A 13,021-nucleotide genomic window follows, 5' to 3' on the forward strand; every position below is an offset into this window, starting at 1 on the left:
TATTAGGCTGGAGACTCATCTGTCACAATTGGTTGCTTCTTGTGGACTTTAGGTGTCCCATGGTGTCATTTTGCAAAGATGAGGCCACTATTTGTTGGTGCCATTGTAAAAATTTCAATTTCCTGCCCCCAACTACTGATTCAGGGAAGGACTTGGCACTCCGCTCCTCTCCACCCACCCCCGCCACATCTTCCCCCCCCCCCCCTCCCCCCGCCCCCCTCATCTACTGCATTTCCTGGCCCAATAAACTCCTTCAGCACTCCCAGACACCTTGGAATTAATCCAATGAAAAATGATTTGTGTGCATTTATGTGTTGATGTGTGCAGGGCTCCTTTGGGCCCCCTGGGAGTGAAGGGGAACCTGGTGTGGTTGGTTTGAGGGTGAGTGTGCATTTTTTTATTTAAGTAAACAACTTACTTGTGGGAAAAATAAATGAAAAAAGTAAGAGTGAGAAGAGTTAGCGATCATGGTTTCAATCACATTCATTTGGATGAACCAGTACCTGAGCTACACTTTTGCTTTACGAACTGGAGCCCGGATTGTTGTATCGCTGGCAAAGTAAATTGTGGTTTCAGCACATGCTAACCGGAATACGTTTTCAACATGACTGACCTCTGCCCTTACCAATATTGTTCTGCATCCTTTGAAGTTATTTGCAGCACACTTCTTTCATTTTACTCATGGTAGCTTCGAACTGTAACTAATATGGTTACTTCAAAGTAAATGCCTTCTTTGTAAATGTTGTGTGATGTTAATAACAAAATGGAAGGTTATAGAGATTTTGAAAGCTTGTTACTTTGACTGAATCCCAACAGATGGGAACATGAAAGCCATAAAGACAAAGCTGCACCATGCTCCTAAATGGTTATGAATGTGAAAATTAGTTTTTTGTTCTTGTATCGTCACAGGCACTGAATTGTGTGTATCATATATCAAGAAGAAAACGAAGAACATCGTGTGATGACGTTGAAGAGTAATAACGATACATGTTGTTTCTTAACTTTTGGTTTCACTTTGCTGCCTCTCATATACTGGGATGCTGGCTTAAATTGCAATGGCAACTTCTCCTCCTCTTATGCCTTGCTTTTGGAAAATTATTCATGTCTCATCAAAACTTCAACAAAACAGCTTCTCTCTTCCTCTACTATTTGCCTTTGAGTAATGATCAGGCTGACAGAACAATTTCACAGTACATCGCTTCCTGGGATATAATGATGAACTCCATGAAGTTACATCACATTATTCAGTTCTTTGAACTATTCCAGTCAATAATATTCAGTCAAGCGACGACACAGCACTTGATAAAGCCTCGATGACCATTTACTACAATATTCAAAGCATCATCTGTGGATTTCATCATTCATGGATATAACCATCAACTCAGACCATTGCAGTAAGACAATAATGAAACTGCAGGCAAGATTTAGGAGAACCCACACAAACAAGGCCATAACAGAAGGTCTCTTTTCAGACATCACTTGAACCTAAGGTCATCAGATGTCATCACTATGATTTGCAGATTGTATTCTTCTCAATGAACAACATTTTACACTTTTAGTATTCAATGTCGATGGACTTTTAAATAAATATTTTTTGTGGAGATATTTAATATTATCAAAATCTACAACGGCACCTGGTACAGCACGTACTTCTGCCAGGAGGAACAGTTTTACATATTGTAGCCCACTGAGAGTGCGGATCTGCATCCGGACCTTTATCAGAATCTAAGTGGCATGTTATCTCCACCTACCCATTTTTATCTCACTTGGATTGAAGTTCAGGGGAGCATATGCGATGGCGCGTCATCAGTCAGTCCGTCCGTAATCAGTTGAAACATCCTCTCCAAAACCGCTGATGGGATTGCGACCAAATTTGGCACAAATTATATTTGTTATGTTTTGACTAAAGTTTGTTCACGGCAGTAAAACTTTCAAAGTCGGGGTCTAAGGGGGTGGGGGTCAAAACGGGTCCAGGTTTGACCCCACAAAATATATATTTGCTTTCTTCTCTGAAACTACAAGCCTGGTATTGGCTTAGCGGTTAGGGTGCCGGCTTGGGATCCTAGGATCCTGGGTTCGAATCCCGGTCAATCCGTTGAATTAACGCCAGGGGGGTTGACTCAGCCTGTCATCCTTCCGAGGTCGGCAAATTGAGTACCAGCTTGCTGGGATGAATGATCACGGTGTGTACCCCGATTTAGAATAGGTACACCGTATCCCTGCGCATCGTAAGAGGCGACTAAGGGTTGGCATCAGGAAGGGCATCCGGCCATAAAAACATTGCCTCAAACAGGGAACCATGATTGTTATGGGGCCCGCAAGGCTAACCCCCACTCTCGCGGGGAAAATGGCCTTAAAACGATCATTCATTCATTCTCTGAAACTACACACATGATTTCAATGAAACCTCACCACAACCTTCATCACCCATGATGTACCAATGTTTGTTCAAGGCATTAAAAAAAACTGGGGTCCGAGGAGGTATATAGGATGGGAGTGGGGGGTGGGCAGGGGAGGTTGCCCCCCAAAATAGGTTTTTGTTTGTTTGTTTGTTTAAAGTCTTATGATTATGTTATAATGATTCTACATGCTGCCTTGCCTTCTAGAAACCATTGAAATCGGTTTAAAGTTCCTTTAGTCAGTACAGTATACTGTTTATTCTACCAGGTGAGCTCCAGGGTTATTGCCCCTATGTTTGTCATAATCCGTCCACAATTTTTTATTTTTTTTGAAATATTGTGGTATATATCGTTTTTGGCTCCATCTCTCAATGGTGAAGAATTACTTCTGAAATAAATAAATAAATTCTCATATACTGGATCATCACCAAAATTCAACCACTTCATCCTTGTCACACAGCCACCTGTCCACCAAGTTTCGTCCAAATCCGTCCATAACTTTTTGAGATATTTGCTATATACAGTTTTGGCCCTCTCTCTCAATGGTGAAGAATCACTTTTAATATATAGTATCCAGAATCCAGATCTTCACCAAAATCTAATCTATTCTTGGTCATACACCCAACCTGCCCACCAAATTTCATCTGAATCCATCCAAAGCCTTTTTGAGATATCCTGCTCACAGACAGACATACAAATAAACAGGGGTAAAACATAACCTCTGTCCACTTTTGGTGGCAGAGTTAATGATTTAGGGACAGTATGCATGCAGACATAGTGGTGGCGTGCTGATGATGAGGGGAGTGTCGTTGAAGCTGAAGGGAAAGGTGTATGCTGCATGTGTGAGAAGTGTTATGATTTATGGGAGCGAGACATGGGTAATGAACGTAGAGCAGCAACGAAGGTTGGAAAGGGTGGAAATGCGAATGGTTCGACGGATGTGTGGAGTATCGTTGAGAGAGAGGAAGACAAATGATAAATTGTGAAAGATGATGGGAATAGAGCCTGTGATTGATGCTGTGAAGAGGAACAGGTTGAGATGGTTTGGTCATGTGTTGAGGAAGGATGAAAGTGACTGGTTGAGAAGAGTGATGGAAATGAATGTAGAAGGAAGTAGAAGACGGGGAAGACCGAGAAAGACTTGGCTAAAGATGGTGGAAGAAGAAATGCAGGCAAGGGGGTTAACAAGGAGAGATGCAGAAAATAGGGCAAAATGGAGAAGATTGTCATGGGGACCGCAAGGCTAACCCCCGCTCTAGCAGGGAAAATGGCCTTTAAAATGCATGTTGTTGTTGTTGTGTATGCATGCAGACATACAATTTCACTGTTTTTTCATATTGGTCTGTGTCTAGAAAGGGGTGAAAAATAGTACCAAATTTGTAACTGTAACTGGGTTGCATAATATTTCATGTATGATTTTACGAAAATTTTGGGAAATAGATTATTGTTGAAAATTAAAATAAGAGCTTTTTGGAGAGACTCATGGAAACTGTTTGTGTTTTTGTGTGCAATATCTCCCTGCAATTTACTGATCCAAGTTTGACCATGCCACAAACATTCTCAATGTGCACATCCTGATGATACAATATATTGTGCGCTGGGGATATTTACTTGTGCTATGCAATTCAAGCTTTTATTGGAATACCTTCTTCACAAATGATTCCACAATCCATCAAATTGTATTGGTTTTTCCTTTGAAGATAAAACATTTTGTACACTAAACCAGTGGGCGATCCTGTTGCAAAGGTTCTTTAAACGCACATTTATTATTACAAAAAACCAATCTGAAATCTCAAGGCACAGAACACATGATCCCACTAAATAATAAAGGATTTGGCTCTTGGCATTGATGATTCCTCGAAGGTTTTGGCACAGCATTACCTTGCTTGTTGGACCACTGTGGAATAGAGTTGTAGCCATATCCGTTCAGTTACAGTCACAAACCTACTTCATCTGGACTCAGTTAAAATAAATGTGTTGCTTCCAAAGACCACAATAATTTTGCACCTGGAATTAGGAGATTTATTTTTAACAATGAACTACAAGTCAAATCTATAAATCAATTATGCATTAAAATATTATTTCTGACTTTTAATACAAAAGTATGAGAAGTACAAATATCTTGTCTTATAGAACAGCTGCTTCAAAATCGAATATTTGCTACAAAATGCCGTGTTTTCTTTTTTAATGTAATTTTTTGTTTAAGTTTGGAAGGGAGGGTTATGGGGTGGGGAGGATTTTTATGGAAAATTGTGGATCATTACACATGACATTAATTCATCATTATTGGGATTTTTGGGGGAAAAACCAAGGATCACAGTAATTAAAAAGTTCACATATACAGTTGATTAAGAATATACTACACTTTGAGTTAGGTGAGATAAAACTGGGTTTTTGCCGTGGTTTTTCTTGTCCATTTAACACATTATCATGTGATATTGGAAAAATTTAACAAAACAAAGTTGTTTATTTGGAGAGCAAAGCAACAAAAAAGTTTACATTTCTTCCTCATGTTCTCCTTTGTGTGGAGGTGGGTTTGGAGGGGGAAATCGCAGCCAGAGGTACTCCTCGGGGTTGGGAGGTGTAAGATCAGTGCAAGGGCAGTGAGAAATTGAGTTATTGATGTGAAGTGCATCTCCACCACTATCAAAGAAGAAGTGACAATAATTGGAGAGAGACACTAATGAGTCGGAGACCTGTGGGAGGAAGGATTCTGTTAAACATATGATGTCTGGTTTATCCGCAGTGGCTTGGATTGAAATATCTATCAGGTTAGAGCCGAGACCTCAGCCGACACTGCATCCGGACTGATAGGCCGGACCTGATTGCCCAGAATATATCAGGATTGATATCTCACTGATAGGCCTCTGGACCTCAACCAAAATTTAATCAGCTTGTTCTTGTCACCTATCCAACTGATCCACTACATTTTGTCATGACCCTTCCACACCTTTTTGAGATATCATGCTTTATATCATTTGGCCATGTTTCACAATTTTGAATAATCACAATTTAAAAATTTATAGTATCCAGATCTTCACCAAAATCTAAAGAATTTGTCCTTTTACACACCCAACCTGTCCACCAAGTTTCGTACGAATCCATCCATAACTTTTTGAGAGATTGTGATAGATATCGTTTTTGGCCCAACTTTCTCTAAATGACGAAAGAATCACTTGAAAGATTATTGTATCCAGATCCGGATCTTCACCAAAATATAATCAATTCGTTCTTGTTACACACGCAACCTGTCCACCATGTTTCGTCCGAATCTGTCCACGACTTTTTGAGATACCCTGTTATATATAGTTTTGGGACCTATCTCTCAATGGTGAAGAATAACTTAAAAATTCTCCTATCTGGATCTAGATCTGAATATTCATCAAAATCGAATCTATTTGTCCTTGTTACACAAGGGGAATACTAATTTTCCTGTTGATTCTATTTGCTGCAAGCCATTGTTTCTTGTCATTTACGTATGTATACAATTACTACTTATACTATTACTACTCCTCCTTATAATTATTATTACTTTTCTAGCCACAACAAATGTTTTACATTCAACAAATAATGAAAAGTGGCAGTAGTTTTTTGTTAATTCTTTTTCTGCAATTAGGGTTTGCCTGGTTCTCTCGGAGACAGTGGCCCGCAAGGAATGGATGCCATAAAGGTGAGGATTATTCAGGCAAAGAATATATTCGATCAATATTCTATGATAAGAAGCATTTCGTAAACGCAAGGCCTATAAGCTTAGACAAGCTTCAAGGTGAAAGAACCTGTTTTTAATCAAGTGAGCATTATCATTTTGCTCTCAAATGGAAAATGTGCAGCACCATCCTTATTGGTAATACCACTGACACTTGCAGCAGATATACACAACCACCATTACCTCATCATCAACACAAGCAAATGTTCCTTATTCTGTCTTTTGTTTTCTTCCTTTATTACCAGTCAATTGTTTCTTCCTTTATTGTTAATCAACGATGTTGTTGTTGTTGTTGTTGTTGTTGTATTATTAGTCAATTGCAAAATTAACAAAACCTGGATTAACTTTTCTGGTGTATCGCTTTTATAGGACCATTGTTGCGTGGACCTCTTTTTGCTTTGTTTTCATGATCATTCATTTAATTTGCAAATGAGATGTCACAGTTATAAGAGTACCAGACTACAAGTGAAGGTTGAAGTTGTTTTTTTAGGGAGAGAAGGGGGATCCAGGTCGACCTGGAGAATCTGGAGATCGAGGAGATATTGGATCACCAGGGAAGAAAGGCATCACTGGACCACCAGGCATCCCGGGAATGCCGGTCAGTTTACCTAATACCTCCATGTTCCTTCAAATGCCAATAATCCTCTGCTTTGTAATGACAAAATAGGAGGTAAGATTTTTGTTGGTTTATTTTAGCTTACCATTATCATTTTTGCAATGTTGCATTGTAGTTTGGATTTGTCACCAAAGAAATACTTCAAATAATTAACAAACATCTTGTATATTAAAAACACAAGTCAGGAGACGACGATGGTTCACGAGCGAGCGGTATTCAATGACAAAGGATGGACTATAACCGAAACAGGCCCGGACTGGGGGGTCGGGGGCCCACGTGGCAGGTGTCGGCCCCCGACATACGGTGTACATGCCTATTTACAAAGGGCCCCAATGCGCTGCATGTGCAGGCCTTTAAGAGCCAGCTGTACGTAATTGTGTGTGGTGCTGGCCCGGAAATGTCAAAACGAAGGTTACTGACTTTGAAATGAGATAGAAAATGATGTATAATCAGTTATGAGGTTAGTTAGCTACACAATACCAAAAATTCGGTTTGATTCCGACAACTTTGAAAATTTGACCTTTGTGACCTTCAAAGGTCAATGGTCGAAGATTCTGAAATTTGTTGGAAAACTTGTATTTCATGATGTATGTGATAATATAAGATCATGTACGACATTTCACCCTATCAGGAAGCGAACAATGTAATAAAACCATCAAAAATCGACTTTTCTAAATTTCGTGACCTTGTGACTTTGACCTTGGGGCGAAAATGAAAAATCGAGCTCCGTGGGGCTAGACACATGACATTGACCTAACCAAATACCGAAACCCCTGTCATATTCCACCAACTCCCTCGGAGAAGATGTAGCTTGAACTTGATTAACCCCTAAAAAGACATCTTTTTCGGGCGTCGCTCCGCCCACAATGGGCGCAATACGCCCACTCGAGGCAGGACACAACTCTATCATATCAACCTCCCACCCAAGTTTCATCAAGATCGAATGATATCATCGGGTAGTTATGCTGCGGACAGACAGACAGACAGACACACACCCATGACAAATATAGTGGTCACTCTGTTTGATAACTCGTGAACCAATAATATAGCTGTGCGCATAGTAAGCCTTCAAACCCATTGGCTGGCAGCTGCCCTAACTCCATGCACAGCATACGTCTGGCATGATGGTGCTATATGGTAAGCAACAGACGCCTTAGGAAGTCCCATGTAGTATTCAGAATCGCTGTCATATAACATTTCCATACAGTGTAAAACAAGAAAAAAGACTGTTAAAAGGATCATCAAATATCGAAATGTTGGAGCGAATAGGCATCACAGGCCTTGTGAATGTGACAGTACATATAGGCTTCAGGCTTCTGGTGTCAACCTATGGGCCAGTGCAATTGCCATCTATCCTAGTTATATAGCCATGATGTGTTATATATGCACGTAAGCCGGAGGCATGTTTTTGCTTCATGTACGTAACCCGGGTTATTTTTTTATTTTTGGGAGTGATTGAGGCAGCAGTCTGTTGCCAATATACTGCCCAAATAAAGGGATGAGCAATTTAAATAATAAATGAAGGTTTTTGTGCATAATTTTGTTTTTAGCCCGAATTGTCAAGGCTGAATAGTGTGGAAATACGGAAGGGTCGCCCGTCATCATTAACGAATGGCTACTGCAGTCACCAGTTGTGGGATCGCACAAAACGGTGCTAATTCCCGGCATTGCAATACAGTCCAAGGACGAGTCCTTCCCATTTGTTTGGCAACAACGTTAGTCCCCAGTACAGCTCGCATTTGGCATGACAATAAATAAATAAGGCTTAATATCAAACTTTGCAAAAAAGGTTGTAGTGTACCTGTGTGATCCAGTTTTCACACATGGCCCGCATTTGCCATCCTCAACATATTCAGTTTTAGTCCGTGGGCTGAGTAGGGTTTACATGCACCCCCCCCCCACCCCCCCACAACTTAACTTCCCGGGTATGTCCATGTACCCCCCACCCTAGGGGTTAGGAAAAACCATGTTAACAGAAAAAAAACTCATTCCCAAGGTACCTCCCACGCATATTTTGATGTTACCCCCCCCCCCCCCCCCCCCCCGTGTCAGTGATTTCCGAAAATTAGGGGTAGGCGAAATTCAAATGGCCATAACTTTTTACCTCGTCGTCCTATGGTTGCATATGACCCCTCAAAATGTTTGTCCTGGGACATTCTTTACAATGATATGTGTTATATGCAAATGAGGTCACTAATGAGGTCACCAGAGGTCAAACTATGAGGGAATGAGTTTATTTTCTGTTAACATGGTTTTTCCTAACCCCTAGGGTGGGAGGTACATGGACATACCCGGGAAGTTAAGTTGTGGGGGTGGTGCATGTAAACCCTACTCAGCCCGCGGACTATTTGCAGCTGCACCAGATTCAATTCAATTCAATTTCGGTTTTATTCAACGAAAAATCAAGACATGACAAAAGTACGAGGACTTAAAAGTCAAGTTTACAGTGTATATATATATATATATATATACAGACTTGGCATTTAATATGGAATTTTTTTTTTTCTTGACTTGGGTTTACTTTCTGAACTCGGTATATCAATCTGGTGAGTTTCTTTTACGCTTCGGTGATGTCTTTGTTAAAAGAACCATGTCACTGATTGTCTGTCACAGCAAGAAGTCAATAACAGGATTACATCACAGGTGGCGTGGCAAAATGTACGGACAGGTACATTTGACGATTGGCTTCACAATCGGGTATATAAGGGTTGTTGCGTTCTGTATTGGTGGAAAACAACTGCTGCACGTCTACAAAAGTTATTGCCGCTTCCCCTGGAGATGGTCCGTCAACTCGACAATGCTGTTTGTCATTTAGTGGTGGCTTTACGAAATTCCGGCATGAAACAGCATGCTATTGCTCAGCTGTATGGCATCACTCAAGGTCAGGTGTCAAAGATCCTGAAACGAAATGCTCAGAGGGGTGTCCCTACTCCAATACCAAGGTCAGGACGTCCCTGCAGAACCACAAGGAGGGATGATCGCCAGCTGCACCGGTTAGTCCGCAATGGCCGTACCAAGTCAGCTAATCAATCGGCTTAGGGCTGAGTGGCAGCAACTGACAAATGTGCCTGTATCCAGAAGGCTAGACAACCAACGACTGGTTCAAGCAGGCTATCGTGCCAGGCGTCCCCTGAGAAAGCCACGTCTGACCAGACAACACCGCCAGCGACGATTGCAGTGGGACAGAGAGCACCGTCAATGGCAGCCAGGACACTGGAATCACATGATCTTCAGTGACAAGTGTAGATTTCTGGTCTATCGTCAATATGGCTGCGTCCGAGTGCGCAGACAAGTGCATGAAGCCCACAACGAAGATTGTATAGTGCCAAGAGTGCAAGCTGGAAGTGGTGGGGTGACCGTTTGGGCTGCTTTTCATGCAGGGGGCAAAACTGACCTGGTTGTTCTGAATGGAAACCTGAACCAGTTCAAGCACAGGGCCATTCTGGAAGAAGCATTGCTTCCATTTGTTCGTGCAGCCTTTCGAGGAAACTTTTTCTTCCAAGATGACAATGCATGGCCTCATCGTGCTCGCATGATCCAACACTTTCTTGCTGACCGTGGTGTAGAGCATATGGAGTGGCCTGCCATGTCCCCGGATATGAATCGGATAGAGAACTTGTGGGCAGAATTAACGCGTCAAATCGACAACTTGGACCAGCAGCCTGCCTCTGTGCGTGAATTGCAGCAGGCTATTGTAACTGCATGGCAAGCGATTCCTGTCCAAACCTTGGCAAATCTCGTGAACAGCATGCCTCAACGTGTACGTGCTCTCCTGAATGCTCGTGGGGGTTACACGAAGTACTGAACTGTAATTTTACTGTCCGTAATCCCAGTCGTAATTTAACTTTTGTTTTTGTTAAAAAAAAATTTTGGCTAATGTGCAAAATAAAGAGATACTTCTGGAAAAAGCACAGAAGTTTAACACAGTACTGTCCGTGAATAGAGTTCGATATCAGTTTACATCACTTTCAAGGATTTGCTTCGAAATGTCAAATGTTGTTTTTGTTTCTTTTAAAGGTCACATTAACAAAATCTAGAATAATTTCAACATAATTCCAATGAACTTTTGGTTCTAAGTCATCTTGAAAAGTAAGTTCACCCCCACAAAAAATATATTCCATATTAAATGCCAAGTCTGTATAAGGAAAAACTAAAAAAATTATATTAGCAAAATACAGATTCATTAAAAAAAAAAAAAAAGAAGAAAAATGTTGTATATAAGACATGTCCTTTGAATTTCTTGTTGAAATAATAAAAATTGCCATAAAAACTTTAAGATATATTTTGCAAGCAATGCTACAATGAGCAGTCCAGTTCCTATTTAACTTTTTTCAACATATTTGTTAGGTTGGCTTGCTTGTGTTCATATTTGAACCTCTGGTTCATGATGTGGGAATTTATGTGGACCAATATGTTATGAAGAGAAGATTGTAATAGTTATATTGATGTTAACTACATTTTTTTTCCAGGGACAAGAAGGCAAACCAAGAAAACCTGGAGAAATAGGCAACCCAGGGAAAAAGGTACCCCATTATGGTACTTACAACTCCCTTATAATAAGCCAGTGTTTCAAATTTGACCTTGGCTTTTGTGTATAAAAGGCAGAGTACTACATGTACATTATGATTATTTTTATCCCCCGTTGGGCTTCGTCCAAAACGGGGGCTTATGGATTTGGTCTCTTCTGTCTGTCCAACCATGCATGTGTCTGCAACCATATCTCGAAGATGTATGGGCCAATTTTGTTCATAATTGGCAAAAAGACCATACATGATGCTATACATATACACATCATTTTGTTTCACGATGCGATTAAAGATGGCTGGCTAGCGGCCATTTTGGTTGTAAAAACCCAATGTTGAACACGTCTTCAACCATTTCTTGGACATGCACTTACCAATATTGTTCAAACTTAGCAAACAGATAATGAATGATGGCTTACATAAGCACGTCATTTTCTTTCGAGATCAGAGCCAAGATGGCCGACTGGCGGCCATTTTGTTACTTAAATGTGTCACCAACCATTTTTTGAACGTGCATGGTCTGATTTTGTTCATACTTGGCATAAGCACAGTACATGATGTCATACACGTGCACCTCACTTTAGTTTGTGATCTGATCAAAGATGGCCGACTGGTAGATTGGCAGCCTTTTTAGTTGTAAAAACCCCGATATTGAATACGTCCTCAACCATTTCTCAGGCATGCATTTACCGATCTTGTTCAAACTACACAGAAAATGAATGATGGGTTACATATGCCCATAATTTATTTTCGAGATCACATCCAAGATGTCCGAATGGCAGCCATTTTGTAACTTTTATTTATTTATTATTTTATACAAGATCGAGGCTTGTGAAAGAGCTAACGTTGATCACAAAAAGACAAACTGACACATAAAACATAAAACATATGATAAAGGGAGCAGGAGACAAGATGGAGAGCAGGGACATTGGGAGATCTGTGGGAGGGAGAAGGCTTGGGGGGAGGAGGCATGGGAAGAGGGGGGGGGGGTGTTTGGGAGAGGTATAAAAAAAAAAACACGTGGACACTGCTATGACTTCCAGGAAACAAGTCGGTATTTCAAAAAAGTGGTTCTGGGGTGAATTCACAGGGGCAGAAAAGATCAAAGTTTTGGGTGGGGGAAGATAAGAGATGGTGGTGAACAGCTGTTTTAAAGACCTGGAGGGAGGAGTGGGATTGAAGAGAGTGAGGGAGTTTGTTCCAGAGGTGGGAGAAAAGAGGAATGATAGAGTGAAGGTGAGCAGAGAGTCTTGATTTTGGCTGTTTAACCATAAGAGGGTTGCTCTCAGATCTTGTGCGACCTGTAGGAATATTTGGGGGACAGAGCACAGAGAGAGCTGGGGGAGCAAGGCTGGAGAGGAGTTGGTAGAAGACAGAAAGACCACCAACCTGCCTGCGGTGAGTGAGTGAAAGGCCCTCGGAGTTAGCTTCAGCGCGGGAGATGCCAATGATTCTGAAAGATTTGGTTTCAACAAAGTGAAGCCGAGCTAGGTGTGATGCAGGAGCATCGGCCCAGAGGGGAGAACAGTATTCCATTGAGCTGCAGATGAAAGCCTTGTATGTGGTGAGGAGCTCAGATGTGCCAAGGAAGGACTTCGCACGACGGAGGATGCCCAGTCGGCGACTGGCTTTGGAGGACAGCTTGGAAATGTGGTTTTCCCAGGAAAACAGGAAAACAGGCAGAGCAGGATTTTAGGACCGGTGGGCTGATGCCGTCTGGTCCAGTTGCAGAATCAGAGTCGAGGTTTGACAAAAACTTCTCCACCTTGTCAGGAGA

General features: G+C 41.3%; 1 protein-coding gene across 1 annotated transcript in view; it reads left to right on the forward strand.

Annotated features, from left to right (window-relative positions):
* Positions 1-13,021, forward strand: part of LOC137433187 (uncharacterized) — a 275,834-nt gene that overhangs the window by 162,858 nt on the left and 99,955 nt on the right. The window contains exons 31-34 of the mRNA XM_078783996.1: positions 328-381; positions 6,016-6,069; positions 6,596-6,703; positions 11,191-11,244. Coding sequence (XP_078640122.1) covers positions 328-381; positions 6,016-6,069; positions 6,596-6,703; positions 11,191-11,244 — 270 coding nt within the window. The remainder of the gene's footprint in view (positions 1-327; positions 382-6,015; positions 6,070-6,595; positions 6,704-11,190; positions 11,245-13,021) is intronic.

This window comes from Myxine glutinosa, chromosome 8 (assembly GCF_964187855.1).
Source record: "Myxine glutinosa chromosome 8, kmMyxGlut1.1, whole genome shotgun sequence".
Lineage (NCBI taxonomy): Eukaryota > Metazoa > Chordata > Myxini > Myxiniformes > Myxinidae > Myxine > Myxine glutinosa.